This window comes from Bombina bombina, chromosome 2 (assembly GCF_027579735.1).
Source record: "Bombina bombina isolate aBomBom1 chromosome 2, aBomBom1.pri, whole genome shotgun sequence".
NCBI lineage: Eukaryota > Metazoa > Chordata > Amphibia > Anura > Bombinatoridae > Bombina > Bombina bombina.
In genome coordinates this window covers 460,865,940-460,884,280 of record NC_069500.1, presented here as the reverse complement: position 1 = coordinate 460,884,280, position 18,341 = coordinate 460,865,940, and the positions used below count along the sequence as shown (strand labels likewise).

General features: G+C 39.6%; 1 protein-coding gene across 1 annotated transcript in view; it reads left to right on the top strand.

Moving 5' to 3' along the window:
- Positions 1-452: 452 nt before the first annotated feature.
- The window catches only part of ASPHD2 (aspartate beta-hydroxylase domain containing 2), a 40,184-nt gene continuing 22,295 nt past the window's right edge, over positions 453-18,341 (top strand). The window contains 7 exon segments of the mRNA XM_053702088.1: positions 453-926; positions 928-1,084; positions 1,087-1,124; positions 1,126-1,164; positions 1,167-1,223; positions 1,225-1,308; positions 1,311-1,366. Of these exon segments, the coding sequence (XP_053558063.1) occupies positions 546-926; positions 928-1,084; positions 1,087-1,124; positions 1,126-1,164; positions 1,167-1,223; positions 1,225-1,308; positions 1,311-1,366 (812 nt within the window). The 5' untranslated portion in view covers positions 453-545.

Below are 18,341 nucleotides of genomic sequence, written 5' to 3'. Positions count from 1 at the left end.
CCCTTTTCTCGTTTGGTACACAGGCAGATTCTCCTACTAGCATAAGAAAAAATGTGTTTATTAATACAAGCATATCTGTTATTGAATTTATTTTTTAAATACCTATTTGAGCAGAAAAATATAATGCTCATCTTAAAGAATTGACAACAGATAAATGTAATTTAGTATATAATGAAAAAAAAATGCAGTTGTTTTTTTTTTACTTTTCAACAGGTCTAGCCAGCACGAAGTCTTCTTCAGAATGACCTCTTTCCAGTGTGATCGCAGTAAAACCGGTGATGACACATTGCTACGTTCTATATAACTACCAGATCCCCGGGAAATCTGTATATTCCTATGTGTTCCTATGTGCATTTAGATGTCAACACCAGACACCTCTTAGCTACTAACAAACTGCTTAGATGTCCTAAAAAGAACAGGCTGGGAACATGTGGTCTTGTCCACCAAACTCATCCATATTAACCCGCATGGTGTGGCCCCTCCTAGAACTTCTCTAGCCTTTGTTACATTGCTTCATCTTACAATCTTGACCTCGCCTGACAAAAATGTCTGCAGAGTGGCTGACTGACTGGAGCTGTTTGCTGAATGGACTTCGGGAATTGATTGCTGGTACCATCCAGGCTGTGCGGTGACTGCACACCCTTGCACTAACCACTGTTATTTGTCTCTTATTGTTGTTTGCATGGTACTGTTTAGAGTTGGTATGGACCAACCCCGTCTCTCCTTTGCACACTGTGAATTTACTCATCCAGAGTTCAGAAGCCAAAGGCTTGCAGAACGGGTTTTGCTTTTTGCCACTCACGTGAGTGTGTACGAGTGTACCCATAATGATGGGGCTGAACCAAAAACTTTATCACAATCTGCAGGAATATGCCAAAAGATACTCCTGGTCAGGGAATTGGGCCAGAATCCACAAGGGCATCCGTAGAGCAAAGTCGATATAAAAATGATAGACCATCCATACAGAAACCTGAGGTTTTTTTCCTTCCTGATTTACCCACTATGCCCTATTTCCCGCGGGATGCGCAAAAGCATGATGTTGAATTGTTGGAGCAGAACTTTGCCCACTATAATTGGTGAATTGAGCAATCTACAAAGCATTTTCTAATTGCAGCTTACCACAAGGGATGGAAATTAAATAGTACCCCAAGTGGGGAGTGGTTCTACATTTTAGTTTAGTCAACCAAGGTGTGTGCATACCAGCCAACTGCAAGAAATGCCCACAGGACGTACCGTTTGCTTGCAAGTCTCCGCACCTTCATTGGCAACAATTTATTTGGGAATGCTTGCATCTCTGTATCTGACTCCTGGGACAGTCAATCACAGAGCACTATGGGCCAACCAACATCAGGATAAGATGCCTATTTAGGTATGTTGAAATTTTACTTTCATTTTAAATACATTCCTTTTTGTAACATGAGGGACAGATTTCTAGATTATTGGTATGAAAATAGTATGGGTTACCTGTTCAAATATTTAATGTTCTAACACAACTTTTGATTATGGATTTTCCATTCAAAGGAGCATTTCTTAAACATTTGGCTAAAATTTAAAGTGACATGTAAAACATTTTTTTTCCCATTATTCAAATAGAGATCGTGTGATTTTAAACAACTTTCCAATTTATTTCTATTATCTAAATTGTTTTGTTCTCTTGGTGTCATTTGTTGATACCTAGGTGGGCTCAGGAGCTGCTGATTGGTGGCTGCATATATATGCCCCATGTTATTCGCTCAAGCAATGCATTTAGCTAGCTCCCTGCAGTGCATTGCGTGCTCCTTTAAAAAGAATACCAAGAGATTGAAGCACATTTGATAATAGAAGGTAAAATTGAAAGTTGTTTAACATTGTATATCTAAATAATGAAAGAAAACAATGAGTTTTGTGCCCCTTTAAGGGGCATTCTGTTTTCAAAATAAATTACATTTAGTCATTGCAGTTCTAGTAAATTGTGTTTTTAAATACATTAGATTTTTTTGTTATGCAGTTATCACTCTTCGAGGGTTAAACTGATAAAAGTCATAAATGGTGTATTACTGCTTTTGAGAAGGAAATGGCTGATCAGGCAAATTAGGAGACGCTATACATAGATGTTGGGTGTGTTACTTTTAACAGTGTGCTTAATGCTTGCAGAGGAAATTTGTATAACATTCTCTAAGGAAATAGAGTATTTTTATTAGTGCACTAAAATGTCCTTAAAATGTTTTAAAGTGTCCAGAAAAAGGACTAGAATTTCAAAGTGAATTGGTTCTATCTGGGCATAAACTGTAAGTTGACTAACAAGGAAATTCCTCACCACTCTACTGGCAGATAATGATTTTTTTTTTTAAAAAAAATTAAGAAACAAAAACTGTAATCAATTAGAAAATACTCTCTTTCAGATACAACTAAAACAATAAATGCTAATGTCGCTAAAATTAACAGAGCTCCCCTTGACTGACACTTAGCTTCTATATCTTTGTACACACTACACTGCTCTTTCTGAATTTACAAGACAAAAGTTAGATACGATAGGTTCATCTAAAACGTAACCCATCAAACACTTTACTTATAATACTGTACACAGGACAAATCTTGCAGTAATAGCAAAGTCTAATCACAATCATATTTCTAGCAACACTGACAGGTATATCAAAAAATATTTACACCTATAACATGTCTCCATATGTAAACAGTTTGAACCTTGTGAAAGTATTAACTCGGTTTTAGAGCTGTCTGATGTTCTCTTGATACAAAACTTGGCCCTACTCAGACAAAGGAAAGGTCAGCTATCTTACTTAACAGATGCATATAAGAAATAAATGCATTTTGGTGTTGGCGTTTATATGAAAAAGGAAAAAAAAAGTTTTAGCATAAGTTAGTTGCTACTATATTACAGCCAAGGGTTTTTTTTTTGTGGTGCTCTGGATATTTTTCCACATGGCGTGATATAAAGAATCACTGTCATTTCTGCAGATCTTGTAGTGTCTGTAGGATTGATTTGCAATGGCATTAGCCATTAGTTCACTGAAAGAGATGTTTTCTGTGATTTTTAGTACTTTTCACTGAAGTTAGTTCTATATCTTAATGATTTAAAGGGACAGCCTAGTATAAATTAAACTTTCTCTTGTTAAGTGTATCCAGTCCACGGATCATCCATTACTTGTGGGATATTCTCCTTCCCAACAGGAAGTTGCAAGAGGATCACCCACAGCAGAGCTGCTATATAGCTCCTCCCCTCACTGCCATATTCCAGTCATTCTCTTGCAACTCTCAACTAAGAATGGAGGTCGTAAGAGGACTGTGGTGTTTTATACTTAGTTTATTTCTTCAATCAATAGTTTGTTATTTTAAATGGTACCGTCGAGGTGTACTGTTTATCTCAGGCAGTATTTAGAAGAAGAATCTGCCTGCGTTTCTATGATCTTAGCAGAAGTAACCTAAGATCCTTTGCTGTTCTCACATATTCTGAGGAGTGAGGTAACTTCAGAGGGGGAATAGCGTGCAGGTTTTCCTGCAATAAGGTATGTGCAGTTAAAATATTTTTCTAGGGATGGAATTGCTAGAAAATGCTGCTGATAATGAAGTAATGTAAGTAAATGCCTTAAATGCAGTGATAGCGACTGTGTATCAGGCTTATTAATAGAGATACATCCAGCTTCTTCCTGCATGATCCGAGGACTTCTCTGAAGGGCTCAAAAGGCTCAAAAGTCGGATTGAGGGAGGTAAAAAGCCACAGTAGAGCTGTGGCAGTTGTTGTGACTGTTTAAAAAACGTTTTGTCATTTGTTATTCCGTTTTTGGGTATTAAGGGGTTATTCATCCATTTGCAAGTGGGTGCAATGCTCTGCTAACTTATTACATACACTGTAAAAATTTCGTTAGTGTAACTTCATTTTTTTACTGTTATTTCAAAATTTGGGAAAATTTGTGTTTCTTAAAGGGCGCAGTAACGTTTTTTATATTGCTTGTAAACTTGGTTTTAAAGTGGTTTTCCAAGCTTGCTAGTCTCATTGCTAGTCTGTTTAAACATGACTGACACAGAGGGAACCTACTTGTTCATTATGTTTGAAAGCCATGGTGGAGGCCCCATAGGAGAAATGTGGTACTAAATGTATTGATTTCACCTTAAAACAGTAAAGATCAGTCTTTATCTATAAAAGAATTATCACCAGAGAGTTCTGTCGAGGGGGAAGTTATGCCGACTAACTCTCCCCACGTGTCAGACCCTTCGCCTCCCGCTCAGGGGACGCACGCTAATATGGCGCCAATTACATCAGGGACGCCCATAGCGATTACCTTGCAGGACATGGCTGCAATCATGAATAATACCCTGTCAGAGGTATTATCTAGATTGCCTGAATTAAGAGGCAAGCGCGATAGCTCTGGGGGTTAGGAGAGATACAGAGCGCGCAATGCTGTTAGAGCCATGTCTGAGATACTGCGTCACAGTATGCAGAACATGTGGACGGAGAGCTTCAGTCTGTGGGTGACATCTCTGACTCGGGGAAACCTGATTCAGAGATTTCTCATTTTAAATTTAGCTTGAGAACCTCCGTGTATTGCTTGGGGAGGTATTAGCTGCTCTGAATGACTGTAACACAGTTGCAATTCCTGAGAAATTGTGTAGGCTGGATAGATACTATGCAGTGCCGGTGTGTACTGACGTTTTTCCTATACCTAAAAGGCTTACAGAAATTATTAGCAAGGGGTGGATAGACCCCGGTGTGCCCTTTTCCCCACCTCCTATATTTAGAAAAATGTTTCCAATAGACGCCACTACACTGGGACTTATGGCAGACGGTCCCTAAGGTGGAGGGAGCAGTTTCTACTTTAGCAAAGCGTACCACTATCCCGGTTGAGGGACAGTTGTGCTTTTTCAGATCCAATGGATAAAAAATTGGAGCGTTACCTTAAGAAAATGTTTATTTAACAAGGTTTTATTTTACAGCCCCTTGCATGCATTGCGCCTGTCACTGCTGCGGCGGCATTCTGGTTTGAGGGCCCTGGAAGAGGCCATCCAGACAGCTCCATTGAATGAAATTATTGACAAGCTTAGAACGCTTTAAGCTAGCTAACTCATTTGTTTCTGATGCCATTGTTCATTTGACTAAACTAACGGATAAGAATTCCGGATTCGCCATCCAGTCGCGTTGGGCGCTATGGCTTAAATCCTGGTCAGCTGACGTGACTTCAGAGTCTAAATTACTCAACATTCCTTTCAAGGGCAGACCTTATTCGGGCCTGGCTTGAAGGAAATTATTGCTGACATTACTGGAGGCAAGGGTCATACCCTTCTCAGGACAGGGCCAAATCAAAGGCCAAACAGTCTAATTTTTGTGCCTTTCGAGATTTTCAAGGCAGGAGCAGCATCAACTTCCTCCGCTTCAAAACAAGAGGGAACTGTTGCTCATTCCAGACAGGCCTGGAAACTTAACCAGTCCTGGAACAAGGGCAAGCAGGCCAGGAAGCCTTCTGCTGCCCCCAAGACAGCATGAAGGAATGGCCCCCTATCCGGAAACGGATCTAGTGGGGGGCAGACTTTCTCTCTTCGCCCAAGAGATGGTCAGGATCCCTGGGCGTTGGAGATCATATCTCAGGGATATCTTCTGGACTTCAAAGCTTCTCCTCCACAAGGGAGATTTCATCTTTCAAGGTTATCAGCAAACCAGATAAAGAAAGAGGCATTCCTAAGCTGTGTGCAAGACCTCCTAGTAATGGGAGTGATCCATCCAGTTCCGCGTATGGAACAAGGACAGGGATTTTATTCAAATCTGTTTGTGGGTTCCCAAGAAAGAGGGAACCTTCAGACCAATCTTGGATCTAAAGATCTTAAACAAATTCCTCAGAGTTCCATCATTAAAAATGGAAACTATTCGGACCATCCTACCCATGATCCAAGAGAGTCAGTACATGACCACAGTGGGACTTAAAGGATGCCTACCTTCACATACCGATTCACAAAAATCATCATCAGTTCCTAAGGTTTGCCTTTCTAGACAGGCATTACCAATTTGTAGCTCTTCCCTTCGGGTTTGGCCACTGCCCCAAGAATTTTTACAAAGGTTCTGGGCTCACTTCTGGCGGTTCTAAGACCGCGAGGCATAGCGGTGGCTCCGTATCTAGACGACATCCTGATACAGGCGTCAAGCTTTCAAATTGCCAAGTCTCATACAGAGATAGTTCTGGCATTTCTGAGGTTGCAATGGGTGGAAAGTGAACGTGGAAAAGAGTTCTCTATCACCACTCACAAGAGTCTCCTTCCTAGGGACTCTTATAGATTCTGTAGAGATGAAAATTTACCTGACGGAGTCCAGGTTATCAAACTTCTAAATGCTTGCCGTGTCCTTCATTCCATTCCACGCCCGTCAGTGGCTCAGTGCATGGAAGTAATCGGATTATGGTTAGCGGCAATGGACATAGTGCCATTTGCGCGCCTGCATCTCAGACCGCTGCAATTATGCATGCTAAGGTCAGTGGAATGGGGATTACTCAGATTTGTCCCCTCTACTAAATCTGGATCAAGAGACCAGAGATTCTCTTCTCTGGTGGCTTCTCTCGGGTCCATCTGTCCAAGGGTATGACCTTTCGCAGGCCAGATTGGACGATTGTAACAACAGATGCCAGCCTTCTAGGTTTGGGGCGCAGTCTGGAACTCCCTGAAGGCTCAGGGATCGTGGACTCAGGAGGAGAAACTCCTCCCAATAAATATTCTGGAGTTAAGAGCAATATTCAATGCTATTCTAGCTTGGCCTCAGTTAGCAACCCTGAGGTTCATCAGATTTCAGTCGGACAACATCTCGACTGTGGCTTACATCAACCATCAAGGGGGTACCAGGAGTTCCCTAGCGATGTTAGAAGTTTCAAAGATAATTCGCTGGGGCAGAGTCTCCACTCTTGCCACCGCGTCAGCGATCCACATCCCAGGCGTAGAGAACTGGGAGGCGGATTTTCTAAGTCGTCAGACTTTTCATCCGGGGGAGTGGGAACTCCATCCGGAGGTGTTTGCTCAACTGGTCCATCGTCTCGCCAGAACGCCAAGCTTCCTTGTTACGGATCCAGGTCCAGGGACCCGGGAGCAACGCTGATAGATGCTCTAGCAGCTCCTTGGTTCTTCAACCTGGCCTATGTTTTCCACCCGTTTCCTCTGCTCCCTCGACTGGATTGCCAAAATCAAACAGAGAGAGCATCGGTGATTCTGATAGCGCGCCTGCGTGGCCACGCAGGACCTGGTATGCAGACCTAGTGGACATGTCATCTCTTCCACCATGGACTCTGCTCTGAGGCAGGACCTTCTAATACAAGGTCCTTTCAATCATCCAAATCTACTTTCTCTGAGACTGACTGCATGGAGATTGAACGCTTGAGTCTATCAAGGCGTGGCTTCTCCGAGTCGGAAGCCTGTCACCAGGAAAATCTACCATAAGATATGGCGTAAATATCTTTATTGGTGTGAAATCCAAGAGTTACTCATGGAGTAAGGTTAGGATTCCTAGGGATATGTCCTTTCTCCAAGAGGGTTTGGACAAAGGCTTATCAGCTAGTTCTTTAAAAGGACATATCTCTGCTCTGTCTATTCTTTTGCACAAGGCGTCTGGCAGAAGTTCCAGACGTCCAGGCATTTTGTCAGGCTTTGGTTAGGATTAAGCCTGTGTTTAAAACTGTTGCTCCCCCGTGGAGCTTAAACTTGGTTCTTAAAGTTCTTCAGGGAGTTCCGTTTGAACCCCTTCATTCCATTGATATTAAACTGTTTATCTTGGAAAGTTCTGTTTTTGATGGCTATTTCCTCGGCTCGAAGAGTCTCTGAGTTATCTGCCTTACATTGTGATTCTCCTTATCTGATTTTTCATTCAGACAAGGTTAGTTCTGCGTACCAAACCTGGGTTTTTACCCAAGGTGGTTTTCTAACAGGAATATCAATCAAGGAGATTGTTGTTCCATCATTGTGTCCTAATCCTTCTTCAAAGAAGGAACGTCTTTTGCATATTCTGGACGTAGTCCGTGCCTTGAAGTTTTACTTACAGGCTACTAAATATTTTCGTCAAACATCTGCCCTGTTTTGTCGTTTACTCTTGGACAGAGGAGAGGTCAAAAAGCTTCGGCAACCTCTCTCTCCTTTTGGCTTCGGAGCATAATAACGCTTAGCCTATGAGACTGCTGGACAGCAGCCCCCTGAAAGGATTACAGCTCATTCTACTAGAGCTTGTGGCTTCCACCTGGGCCTTTAAAAATGAGGGCCTCTGTTGAACAGAGTTGCAAGGCTGCGACTTGGTCTTCGCTTCACACCTTTTCAAAATTTTACAAATTGACACTTTTGCTTCTTCGGGAGCTGTTTTTGGGAGAAAGGTTCTACAGGCAGTGGTCTCCTTCTGTTTAAGTTCCTGCCTTGTCCTCCCATCATCCGTGTACTTTAGCTTTGGTATTGGTATCCCACAAGTAATGGATGATCCGTGGACTGGATACACTTAACAAGAGAAAAGATAATTTATGCTTACCTGATAAATTTATTTCTCTTGTAGTGTATCCAGTCCACGGCCCGCCCTGTCCCTTTTAAGGCAGGTCTAAATTTTAATTAAACTACAGTCACCTCTGCACCCTATGGTTTCTCCTTTCTCGTCTTGTTTCGGTCGAATGACTGGATATGGCAGTGAGGGGAGGAGGCTATATAGCAGCTCTGCTGTGGGTGATGCCTCTTTGCAACTTCCTGTTGGGAAGGAGAATATCCCACAAGTAATGAATGATCCGTGGACTGGATACACTACAAGAGAAATAAATTTATCAGGTAAGCATAAATTATGTTTTCATTATTCAGATAGGACTTTTAATTTTAATCAACTTTCCAAATTTACTTTATCATCAAATTTGCTTTTTTGTCTGGTATTCTTAGTATAAACTAAACATAGGTAGGGCTCATATGCTAATTTCTAAGCCTTTTGACCTGAAATGTACATTAGTGACACTCTTAGCAGAGCTACAGCAGCAAGTGGTTCACAACACACAGTTTGCAGTGTTCAACAGGACCTGGATGTCCTGTCGCAGATTAATCATTCAGACTATTTAAACGTCACAGACCAACGATTGCTTCACATAAAACAGCACACAGAAATTGACGAGAGTTTAGCAAGCACTTAAGTATGTTGTTCTGAATGGTTGGACAGATTTCAAAGGCAGAGGTGCCATTAATTGTAAGAGAATATTGGACGTTCCGAGACGAAATCGGCATTCAGGATGGTGTACTGTACAGGGGTCAAGGGTCATCATTCCTTAATCATTAAGATTGGAGATGCTGACGCGTATTTATGCCAGTCCACATTGGTGGTGAAGCATGCTATAGATAGGCACGAGATACCCTATTTTGGCCTAACATGCAAAATGAGATTAGAGACTTTGTTTAGCCATTGTTCAGGATGCAATGAATATGCACAGGCACAACAGAAAGAACCCATGATGTCACATGTGCTGCCCACACGGCCTTGGCAAATTGTAAGCATGGATTTACTGAATTATGCTGGGCAGATTTTTCTACTAATCGTTGATCACTATTCTGACTTTTGGAGATTGAGCTTCTTCCCGACCTGTCTGCTGAAACTACAATCAAGTGTTGTATAGCACAGTTTGCACGTCATGGACAGCCAGACAGGATAATCTCAGATAATGGACCTCAGTTTGCATGTGAGCAATTCAGACGGTTCTCTACAGATTGGGGGGTTTGAACATCTTACCTCTTCCCCCGCTGCACCCTCAAGCTAATGGCAAAGCGGAATCAGCTGTAAAGATAGTGAAGAATCTTTGCAAAAAGGTCAAGTATGAAGGTAATGACCCATGGGAAAGCCATTCTACATTGGAGGAACACCCCAACTGAAGGCTTGGACAGCAGTCCTGCACAGCGCTTCATGTCAAGGAGGCTGAAGACTTCATTGCCAGTGGCAAATAAATTACTTGAACCTTGTGTGGTAACAGGGGTACTTGGAGAAGCTGCAACGGAGGAAACAGATCTCCAAATTGACATATGATGTGTCTGTCAAAGACTTACCTGAACTAAGCATTGGAGAGCCAATCCATATGAAGCCACTCCCTGGTGACAGGACTGGTCGCTGGAGACTGGGTACCTGTGTTCAGAGCAGGGTTGCTCCTCGCTCATATCTTGTGGATGTGGAAGACAGTCTCTACCGCCGCAACCGAGTGGACCTGCGATTGGCAGAAAATCTCACCACACAAGCCTATAAGCATCCGGCACTTGAGCATTCCGAGGCTCTCAATGCACCTAGGTCCTACTGGACCACATAAGCAAGGCAGAGACAATACTGCTGTCATATCAGAAGGATACAATGAGGATGCCATAATGCAGCCTCTTATACCAGCAAGTTCTTCCGGTGACAAACACACCTGCAGGGAAAGAGGGCAGCTCCTTAACACCTTCTGGAGCTGAACAACTTCTCCCAGGCAAAATCCCCTGTGGGCGTTGCGTAGGTGGTCGGGTTTCAAGACCACCAGATAGACTCAATCTGTAGTGTATCTACCAGTAATGTAGTATGTTATGTTTAAGACTGATCAGGATCTGTTTTAGGTAAATTGTTAGCAAATTTTGGATTGAATGTAAAAAATTGAGTTATTATGCAAATACTGTGACTCTGTTTGTTTATGGTAATATTGCATTGCCTTATACTTCCTGTTTCCTTTTCCTACCTCTGACCTGGATGTAGTTCTTCAGTTCAATATGATTCCTCACACTAACAGCTTTTAGTGTCTTTATTTCTATACATGAAACAGCAACTGCTGAACTTTGCGCTGGCTGTTGAGCCAATCAGGGGTAGCATATGAGTGTAGCAGGTAATCACTTGCGATTATCCAGCTCAACAGCAGAAGTGCATGATTAACCCCTTTGCAACTGTTAAACATAGAGGCACTTAGTAGTGCAGACTGTATCTTATTAGATAATTTTGCTATTGCTCTATTAAATCCTGCCGTTATACTTTTTTTTATAATTATGTTAACAAGACATAGTAAATAAAATAATTCCATACTCTGCTTACTAAACCTGAGCTCACTGTGTGACAGAAAAACTTTCCAAATCAATCTGTTATACCAAATGGTACTTATTTCTGTTTGCCCGTAATAAACCACTCCAGGATAGAGGACATTGTATTTCCATTTAGAAATGAAATATGCTCTGACTTTTATTTACTTGAACATTATTCTTGTGTAAATTAGTGGTCTTCATTTTTAAATCCTATTAGCTGTTTTTAATCAAAAGTGCTTTGAGATATATCAAATTATGTTTATACAATTACTTTAACCTCTAGAGACTAGTGAATATGAAAACGTACAGTAATTAAGAGTGTTTGTAATATTGGAATTTGTAATTAGACATAATATACATTTTTGGAAATGTTTAGAACATACTATTCCCTATTACTGCATTGAGGAATCTTGTTGCTGTACACACAGTTAATCTTGTTAGACTGCAAAATGGACTGGAAGGAAATTCCGCTAACACAAATGCAAATAATGGTTGTTTTGCGAGCTATGTGTCCTGCGTTATTCAATCAGTGATTTCTCTTCAGACATGGTGTGAATAGTACTTCCACTCGATGAAGTCAATAACATAACGCTAATTGATAATCAGGTTTCATTATATCATGTCTGCTGTAGCATTGCCAGACACAAAAGGTTATAAGGGTATTTGCTGCTGGCTTTAGGAGAAAGTAGATTCTGTATGGGTTATTTGTGGATAGGATAATCCTTAATCTAAAATCCCTTTGCTGACAATATGTTCTGCAATATAGTATTATTATATTATTATAAATGAGCAATAATGACATGATCTAATGTGCTAGAACATTTTATTAACTGTGTGCTTAAAGGATCATTATAATACAGTGGAATTTGCATAGTAACAAGACAATGTAGTGGCACGTATTCAGAATTTCTAATCAACAGTAGTTTTTTTTTTTTTTTTCTGACAAATTTGAATATTTCTCTACGTGTATCACAGCCATCTGCGAATTGAAGACTTGTATACACAGTGATCTCTTTCTCAGTCGGAGCTGATGACTCAAAGTCTGCATATTAAAAGACTGTAGAAATACATTTGAAAGTGTCTTAAAATTGCATGCTCTAGCAGAATCATGAAGGTTTAAAATGACAGTGAAGTCAAAATTAAACTGAAAGGGACACCAAAATCAAATACAAACATTCATGATTCCCGATATAACAGGTTTTTTAAGAGACTTTCCAATTTAGTTACATTATCAAATTGTGCACAATCTTTTTATATGCACACTTTCTGAGATACCAGCAACTACTGAGCATGTGCAGGAGTACACAGCATAGACATATACAAGTCTGTGATTGGCTAATGACTGTCACGATACACTAGGAAAGCAAAAACAAAGGAACCTTTGAAATTTGTCAGAAAAAAAAATCTACTGCTATATTACAATTCATAATCAGTGCTATTGCAATGTATTTTATTATGCGCTTGTTGACTATGCAGCGTTGCATTTGAAACAACTGTCCAGTTTACTTGTACTATCAATTTTGCATAGTTATGTTGGTATATTTTGTTAAATAGATATCCTAAGTGAGTTCAGGAATGTGCATGTGTCATTAGCCCATCTGGCAGCAGTGTTTGCAAACAATGTTTACAGCAATGTTTTACATTGTTGCAAACACTGGTGCCATATACAGTACTGCTAAAGACATGTACACACTTCTTAGTTCCTCTCAACCTTCCTAGCTTCATTTTTCAGCAAAGTACTAAGAGAACAAAGCACATTTGATATGCAAATTGGAAAGTTGCTAAACATGCATGATTCAGATAGACTATACACTGTCCCTTTAATTTAACTTTACTGTCCATTTATGCCCCAAAAAGGAGATAAATACATAAATAATGGCAGCTAGTTACCCACATTGATCATTGTTTTTGTTATAATAATAATATTTGTGGAGCACCAGCATATCCCTTAATGATAGGAAATAGGTGAATAATGCCATGGTACACTTTACATAGGTGCATAATGTCATGGTACACTTTATGTAGGTGCATAATGCCATGGTACAATTTACATAGGTGCATAATGCCATGGTACACTTTACATAGGTGCATAATGTCATGGTACACTTTACATAGGTGCATAATGCCAAGATGGTACACTTTACATAGGTGCATAATGTCATGGTACACTTTACATAGGTGCATAATGTCATGGTACACTTTGCATAGGTGCATAATGCCATGGTACACTTTACATAGGTGCATAATGCCATGGTACAATTTACATAGGTGCATAATGACATGGTACAATTTACATAGGTGCATAATGTCATGGTACACTTTACATAGGTGCATAATGTCATGGTACACTTTACATAGGTGCATAATGTCATGGTACAATTTACATAGGTGCATAATGACATGGTACAATTTACATAGGTGCATAATGACATGGTACACTTTACATAGGTGCATAATGCCAAGATGGTACACTTTACATAGGTGCATAATGTCATGGTACACTTTACATAGGTGCATAATGTCATGGTACACTTTACATAGGTGCATAATGCCATGGTACACTTTACATAGGTTGCATAATGTCATGGTACAATTTACATAGGTGCATAATGTCATGGTACACTTTACATAGGTGCATAATGCCAAGATGGTACACTTTACATAGGTGCATAATGTCATGGTACACTTTACATAGGTGCATAATGTCATGGTACACTTTACATAGGTGCATAATGCCAAGATGGTACACTTTACATAGGTGCATAATGTCATGGTACACTTTACATAGGTGCATAATGCCATGGTACACTTTACATAGGTGCATAATGCCATGGTACACTTTACATAGGTGCATAATGTCATGGTACACTTTACATAGGTGCATAATGTCATGGTACACTTTACATAGGTGCATAATGCCATGGTACACTTTACATAGGTGCATAATGTCATGGTACACTTTACATAGGTGCATAATGTCATGGTACACTTTACATAGGTGCATAATGCCATGGTACACTTTACATAGGTGCATAATGCCATGGTACACTTTACATAGGTGCATAATGTCATGGTACACTTTACATAGGTGCATAATGCCATGGTACACTTTACATAGGTGCATAATGTCATGGTACACTTTACATAGGTGCATAATGCCATGGTACACTTTACATAGGTGAATAATGTCATGGTACACTTTACATAGGTGCATAATGTCATGGTACACTTTACATAGGTGCATAATGCCATGGTACACTTTACATAGGTGAATAATGTCATGGTACACTTTACATAGGTGCATAATGCCATGGTACACTTTACATAGGTGCATAATGACATTGTACCCTTTACATAGGTGCATAATGACATTGTACACTTTACATAGGTGCATAATGACATGGTACACTTTACATAGGTGCATAATAACATGGTACAATTTGCATAGGTGCATAATGGCATGGTACACTTTACATAGGTGCATAATGTCATGATACACTTTACATAGGTGCATAATGACATTGTACACTTTACATAGGTGCATAATGACATGGTACACTTTGCGTAGGTGCATAATGTCATGGTACAATTTATGTAGGTGCATAATGCCATGGTACACTTTACATGGGTGCATAATGTCATGGTACAATTTGCATAGGTGCATAATGACATGGTACAATTTACATAGGTGCATAATGACATGGTACACTTTACATAGGTGCATAATGCCAAGATGGTACACTTTACATAGGTGCATAATGCCATGGTACACTTTACATAGGTGCATAATGTCATGGTACACTTTACATAGGTGTATAATGCCAAGATGGTACACTTTACATAGGTGCATAATGCCAAGATGGTACACTTTACATAGGTGCATAATGCCATGGTACACTTTACATAGGTACATAATGTCATGGTACAATTTACATAGGTGCATAATGCCATGGTACAATTTACATAGGTGCATAATGTCATGGTACACTTTACATAGGTGTATAATGTCATGGTACACTTTACATAGGTGCATAATGCCATGTTACACTTTACATAGGTGCATAATGCCATGGTACAATTTACATAGGTGCATAATGTCATGGTACAATTTACATAGGTGCATAATGTCATGGTACACTTTACATAGGTGCATAATGTCATGGTACACTTTACATAGGTGTATAATGCCAAGATGGTACACTTTACATAGGTGCATAATGTCATGGTACACTTTACATAGGTGCATAATGTCATGGTACACTTTACATAGGTGCATAATGCCATGGTACACTTTACATAGGTGCATAATGCCAAGATGGTACACTTTACATAGGTGCATAATGCCATGGTACACTTTACATAGGTGCATAATGCCAAGATGGTACACTTTACATAGGTGCATAATGTCATGGTACACTTTACATAGGTGCATAATGTCATGGTACAATTTACATAGGTGCATAATGTCATGGTACACTTTACATAGGTGCATAATGCCAAGATGGTACACTTTACATAGGTGCATAATGCCATGGTACACTTTACATAGGTGCATAATGTCATGGTACACTTTACATAGGTGCATAATGCCATGTTACACTTTACATAGGTGCATAATGACATGGTACACTTTACATAGGTGCATAATTCCATGGTACAATTTACAAACATGATGAAGGGTAAATGGGCCCTGCCGATGGTCTGCCATCCATGCCATGTAAAAAATTTGATACATAGGACAGGAAGGCTCATGAGCTTACCTGCTAAAGGCAATACTCTTTCACTCAGGGGTTGGTTGCCACCAACTATTGGCTCTGCAGCCATGTTCAGCTCAGGAACGCTAGTGCTTTGCCCTTCTGAAGCTGATTTTAACTATGTGTTTTTTCTCTTTGCAGCACAGTTCAAGCAACAGTGCAACAATAATGATTATTTTGTACATCAAGTGCTAATATATTTTTATTATTTGTAGGAATGGGTACAAATAAATATATTATGGCTATTTTTTAAACTAACAGTATCTTTGCAGACCTGATGATTGGTCACAGCACTGGAGAAACTGAAATATACAAATTGTCCTGAAACTGCAATATCTCTATTGTCATTGGATTTTAAATAAAATTGTTTTGCTAAACCCACATCTTTCCTTTGATATTGAAACACTATGTATATCTAGTAAAACAACTTTATATATTTATACATTATTTATTTTGCCCTCTATGTCCGTTTATTTTAAGTCAGAAACTTGTGGATTTTCCAGCAGTCTTCACAAGCCTAACCCTAACACATATCTATTACTAATTTGCAGTTTCTTATCATTTCTAAATAAGCCAAAAAAAATCAAGACTGTCTTCTCTGGATGCAATTCTGGATTGGCTCCTTAAAATAAGGAAAGTAGTGAGTGGGGGTTTGATCTTTGAAAAACAATTGCAGCAAACAAGATGTTAGTTGGTTATAATAGCACTCACATTCTGCTGATATGTAAATGTAGGGAGGGTCAACTTCATAACAAATGGGGGCAGGGGCCACAAATCAATATTTTAAAAGCCTAAGTGATGGTAAATTTCAGACTATAAGAATGTTGCAATGAAAAATGTATTAGTAAAACCACATCATTATTTTTTTTTAAATGTGTATATATATATTTTATGATAAAAGATTTATAATCCTAATTGGTATTTTCTGTTCCTCCGCCCCCCTTCATTTCCTCTTTTGACTGGGCTGTGAAGTATAGAGCAGTTCCACCCATTCTCTACAAAGGCTTTCTAATGGCTTTAAAGGGACTGGAGTCTAAGAATGTCAAATGACACACACGCTGATTGGATGTTCACTAAAATTGTCATAAAAAAAAGAGTTCATCCAAGTGGGCCGGCATAACATTGCAATAGAAACATTACATATGCAGTAATTTAACCCTTTAACAGATGGATTAAAAATAGAAAAGGTACACATATACTTTTCTCTTGTTAAGTGTGTTCAGTCCACGGGTCATCCATTACTTATGGGATATATTCTCCTCCCCAACAGGAAGTTGCAAGAGGATCACCCAAGCAGAGCTGCTATATAGCTCCTCCCCTCACATGTCATATCCAGTCATTCTCTTGCAACCCTCAACAAAGAAGGAGGTCGCGGGAGGAGTTGGAGTTTTTACTTAATTATTCTTCAATCAAAAGTTTGTTATTTTAAATGGCACCGGAGTGTGCTGTTTTTTTCTATCTCAGGCAGTATTTGGAAGAAGAAACTGCCTGCGTTTTCTATGATCTTAGCAGGCGTAACTAAGATCCACTGGCTGTTCTCGACATTCTGAGGAGTGGGGTAACTTCAGAACATGGGAATAGCATGCGGGGTCCACCGCAAATGAGGTATGTGCAGTACAATATTTTCTGGGAATGGAATTGACTAAGAAAATACTGCTGTTACCCGTATGATGTAAGTACAGCCTTAAATGCAGTAGTAGTGACTGGTGTCAGGCTGATAAATGTATGCACAGTAGAGTTATTTTCTAGGGACTAGAATTTGACTGTGAAAATACTGTTAATACTGAAATAATGCTTAAGCCTTTTCTGCAGTGGTAGCGACTGGTTGCAGGCTTAGTAATAACTTTGCATGACATTTAAAGAAGTTTATTTTCAAAACGTTTACTGGCATGTTATTCGTTTTGTGAGGTACTTTGGTGATAAATCCTTTGGGCATGAATTTTTTTCCACATGGCTAACGCTAATTTCTGCATAGAAACCGTTATATCAGGTCTCCCACTGTTGTAAATGAGCGGGAGGGGCCTCTTTTTAGCGCCTTGTTGCGCAGTTAAAATTCTAGCACAGTCTTCCTGCTTCTTCCTCCTTGATCCAGGACGTCTCTAGAGAGCTCATGGGTCTTCAAAATTCGTTTTTTGAGGGAGGTAATCAGTCACAGCAGACCTGTGACTGTGTTAGACTCTTATAAAAACGTTTTATATTAATTTGATATCCGTTTTTTTGGGTACTGAGGGGTTAATCATCCGGTTGCTAATGGGTGCAATCCTCTGCTAATTAATACATTTAAAGAATTGTTGACTATAACTGAATTATTTTTTAGTTACTCAACTGTGTTTTTTTAAAAGCGCTGCAGCGTTTTTTATATTGCTTGCAAACTTATTGAAAGTATTTTCCAAGCTTGATAGCTTCATTGCTAGTCTGTTTAAACATGTCTGATACAGAGGAATCTGCTTGTTCATTATGTTTAAAAGCCGTTGTGGAGCCCAATAGAAATATGTGTACCAATTGTATTGATGTTACTTTGAAAAATCAATCTGTACCGCTTAAAAAATTATCACCAGACAACGAGGGGGCAGTTATGCCGTCTAACTC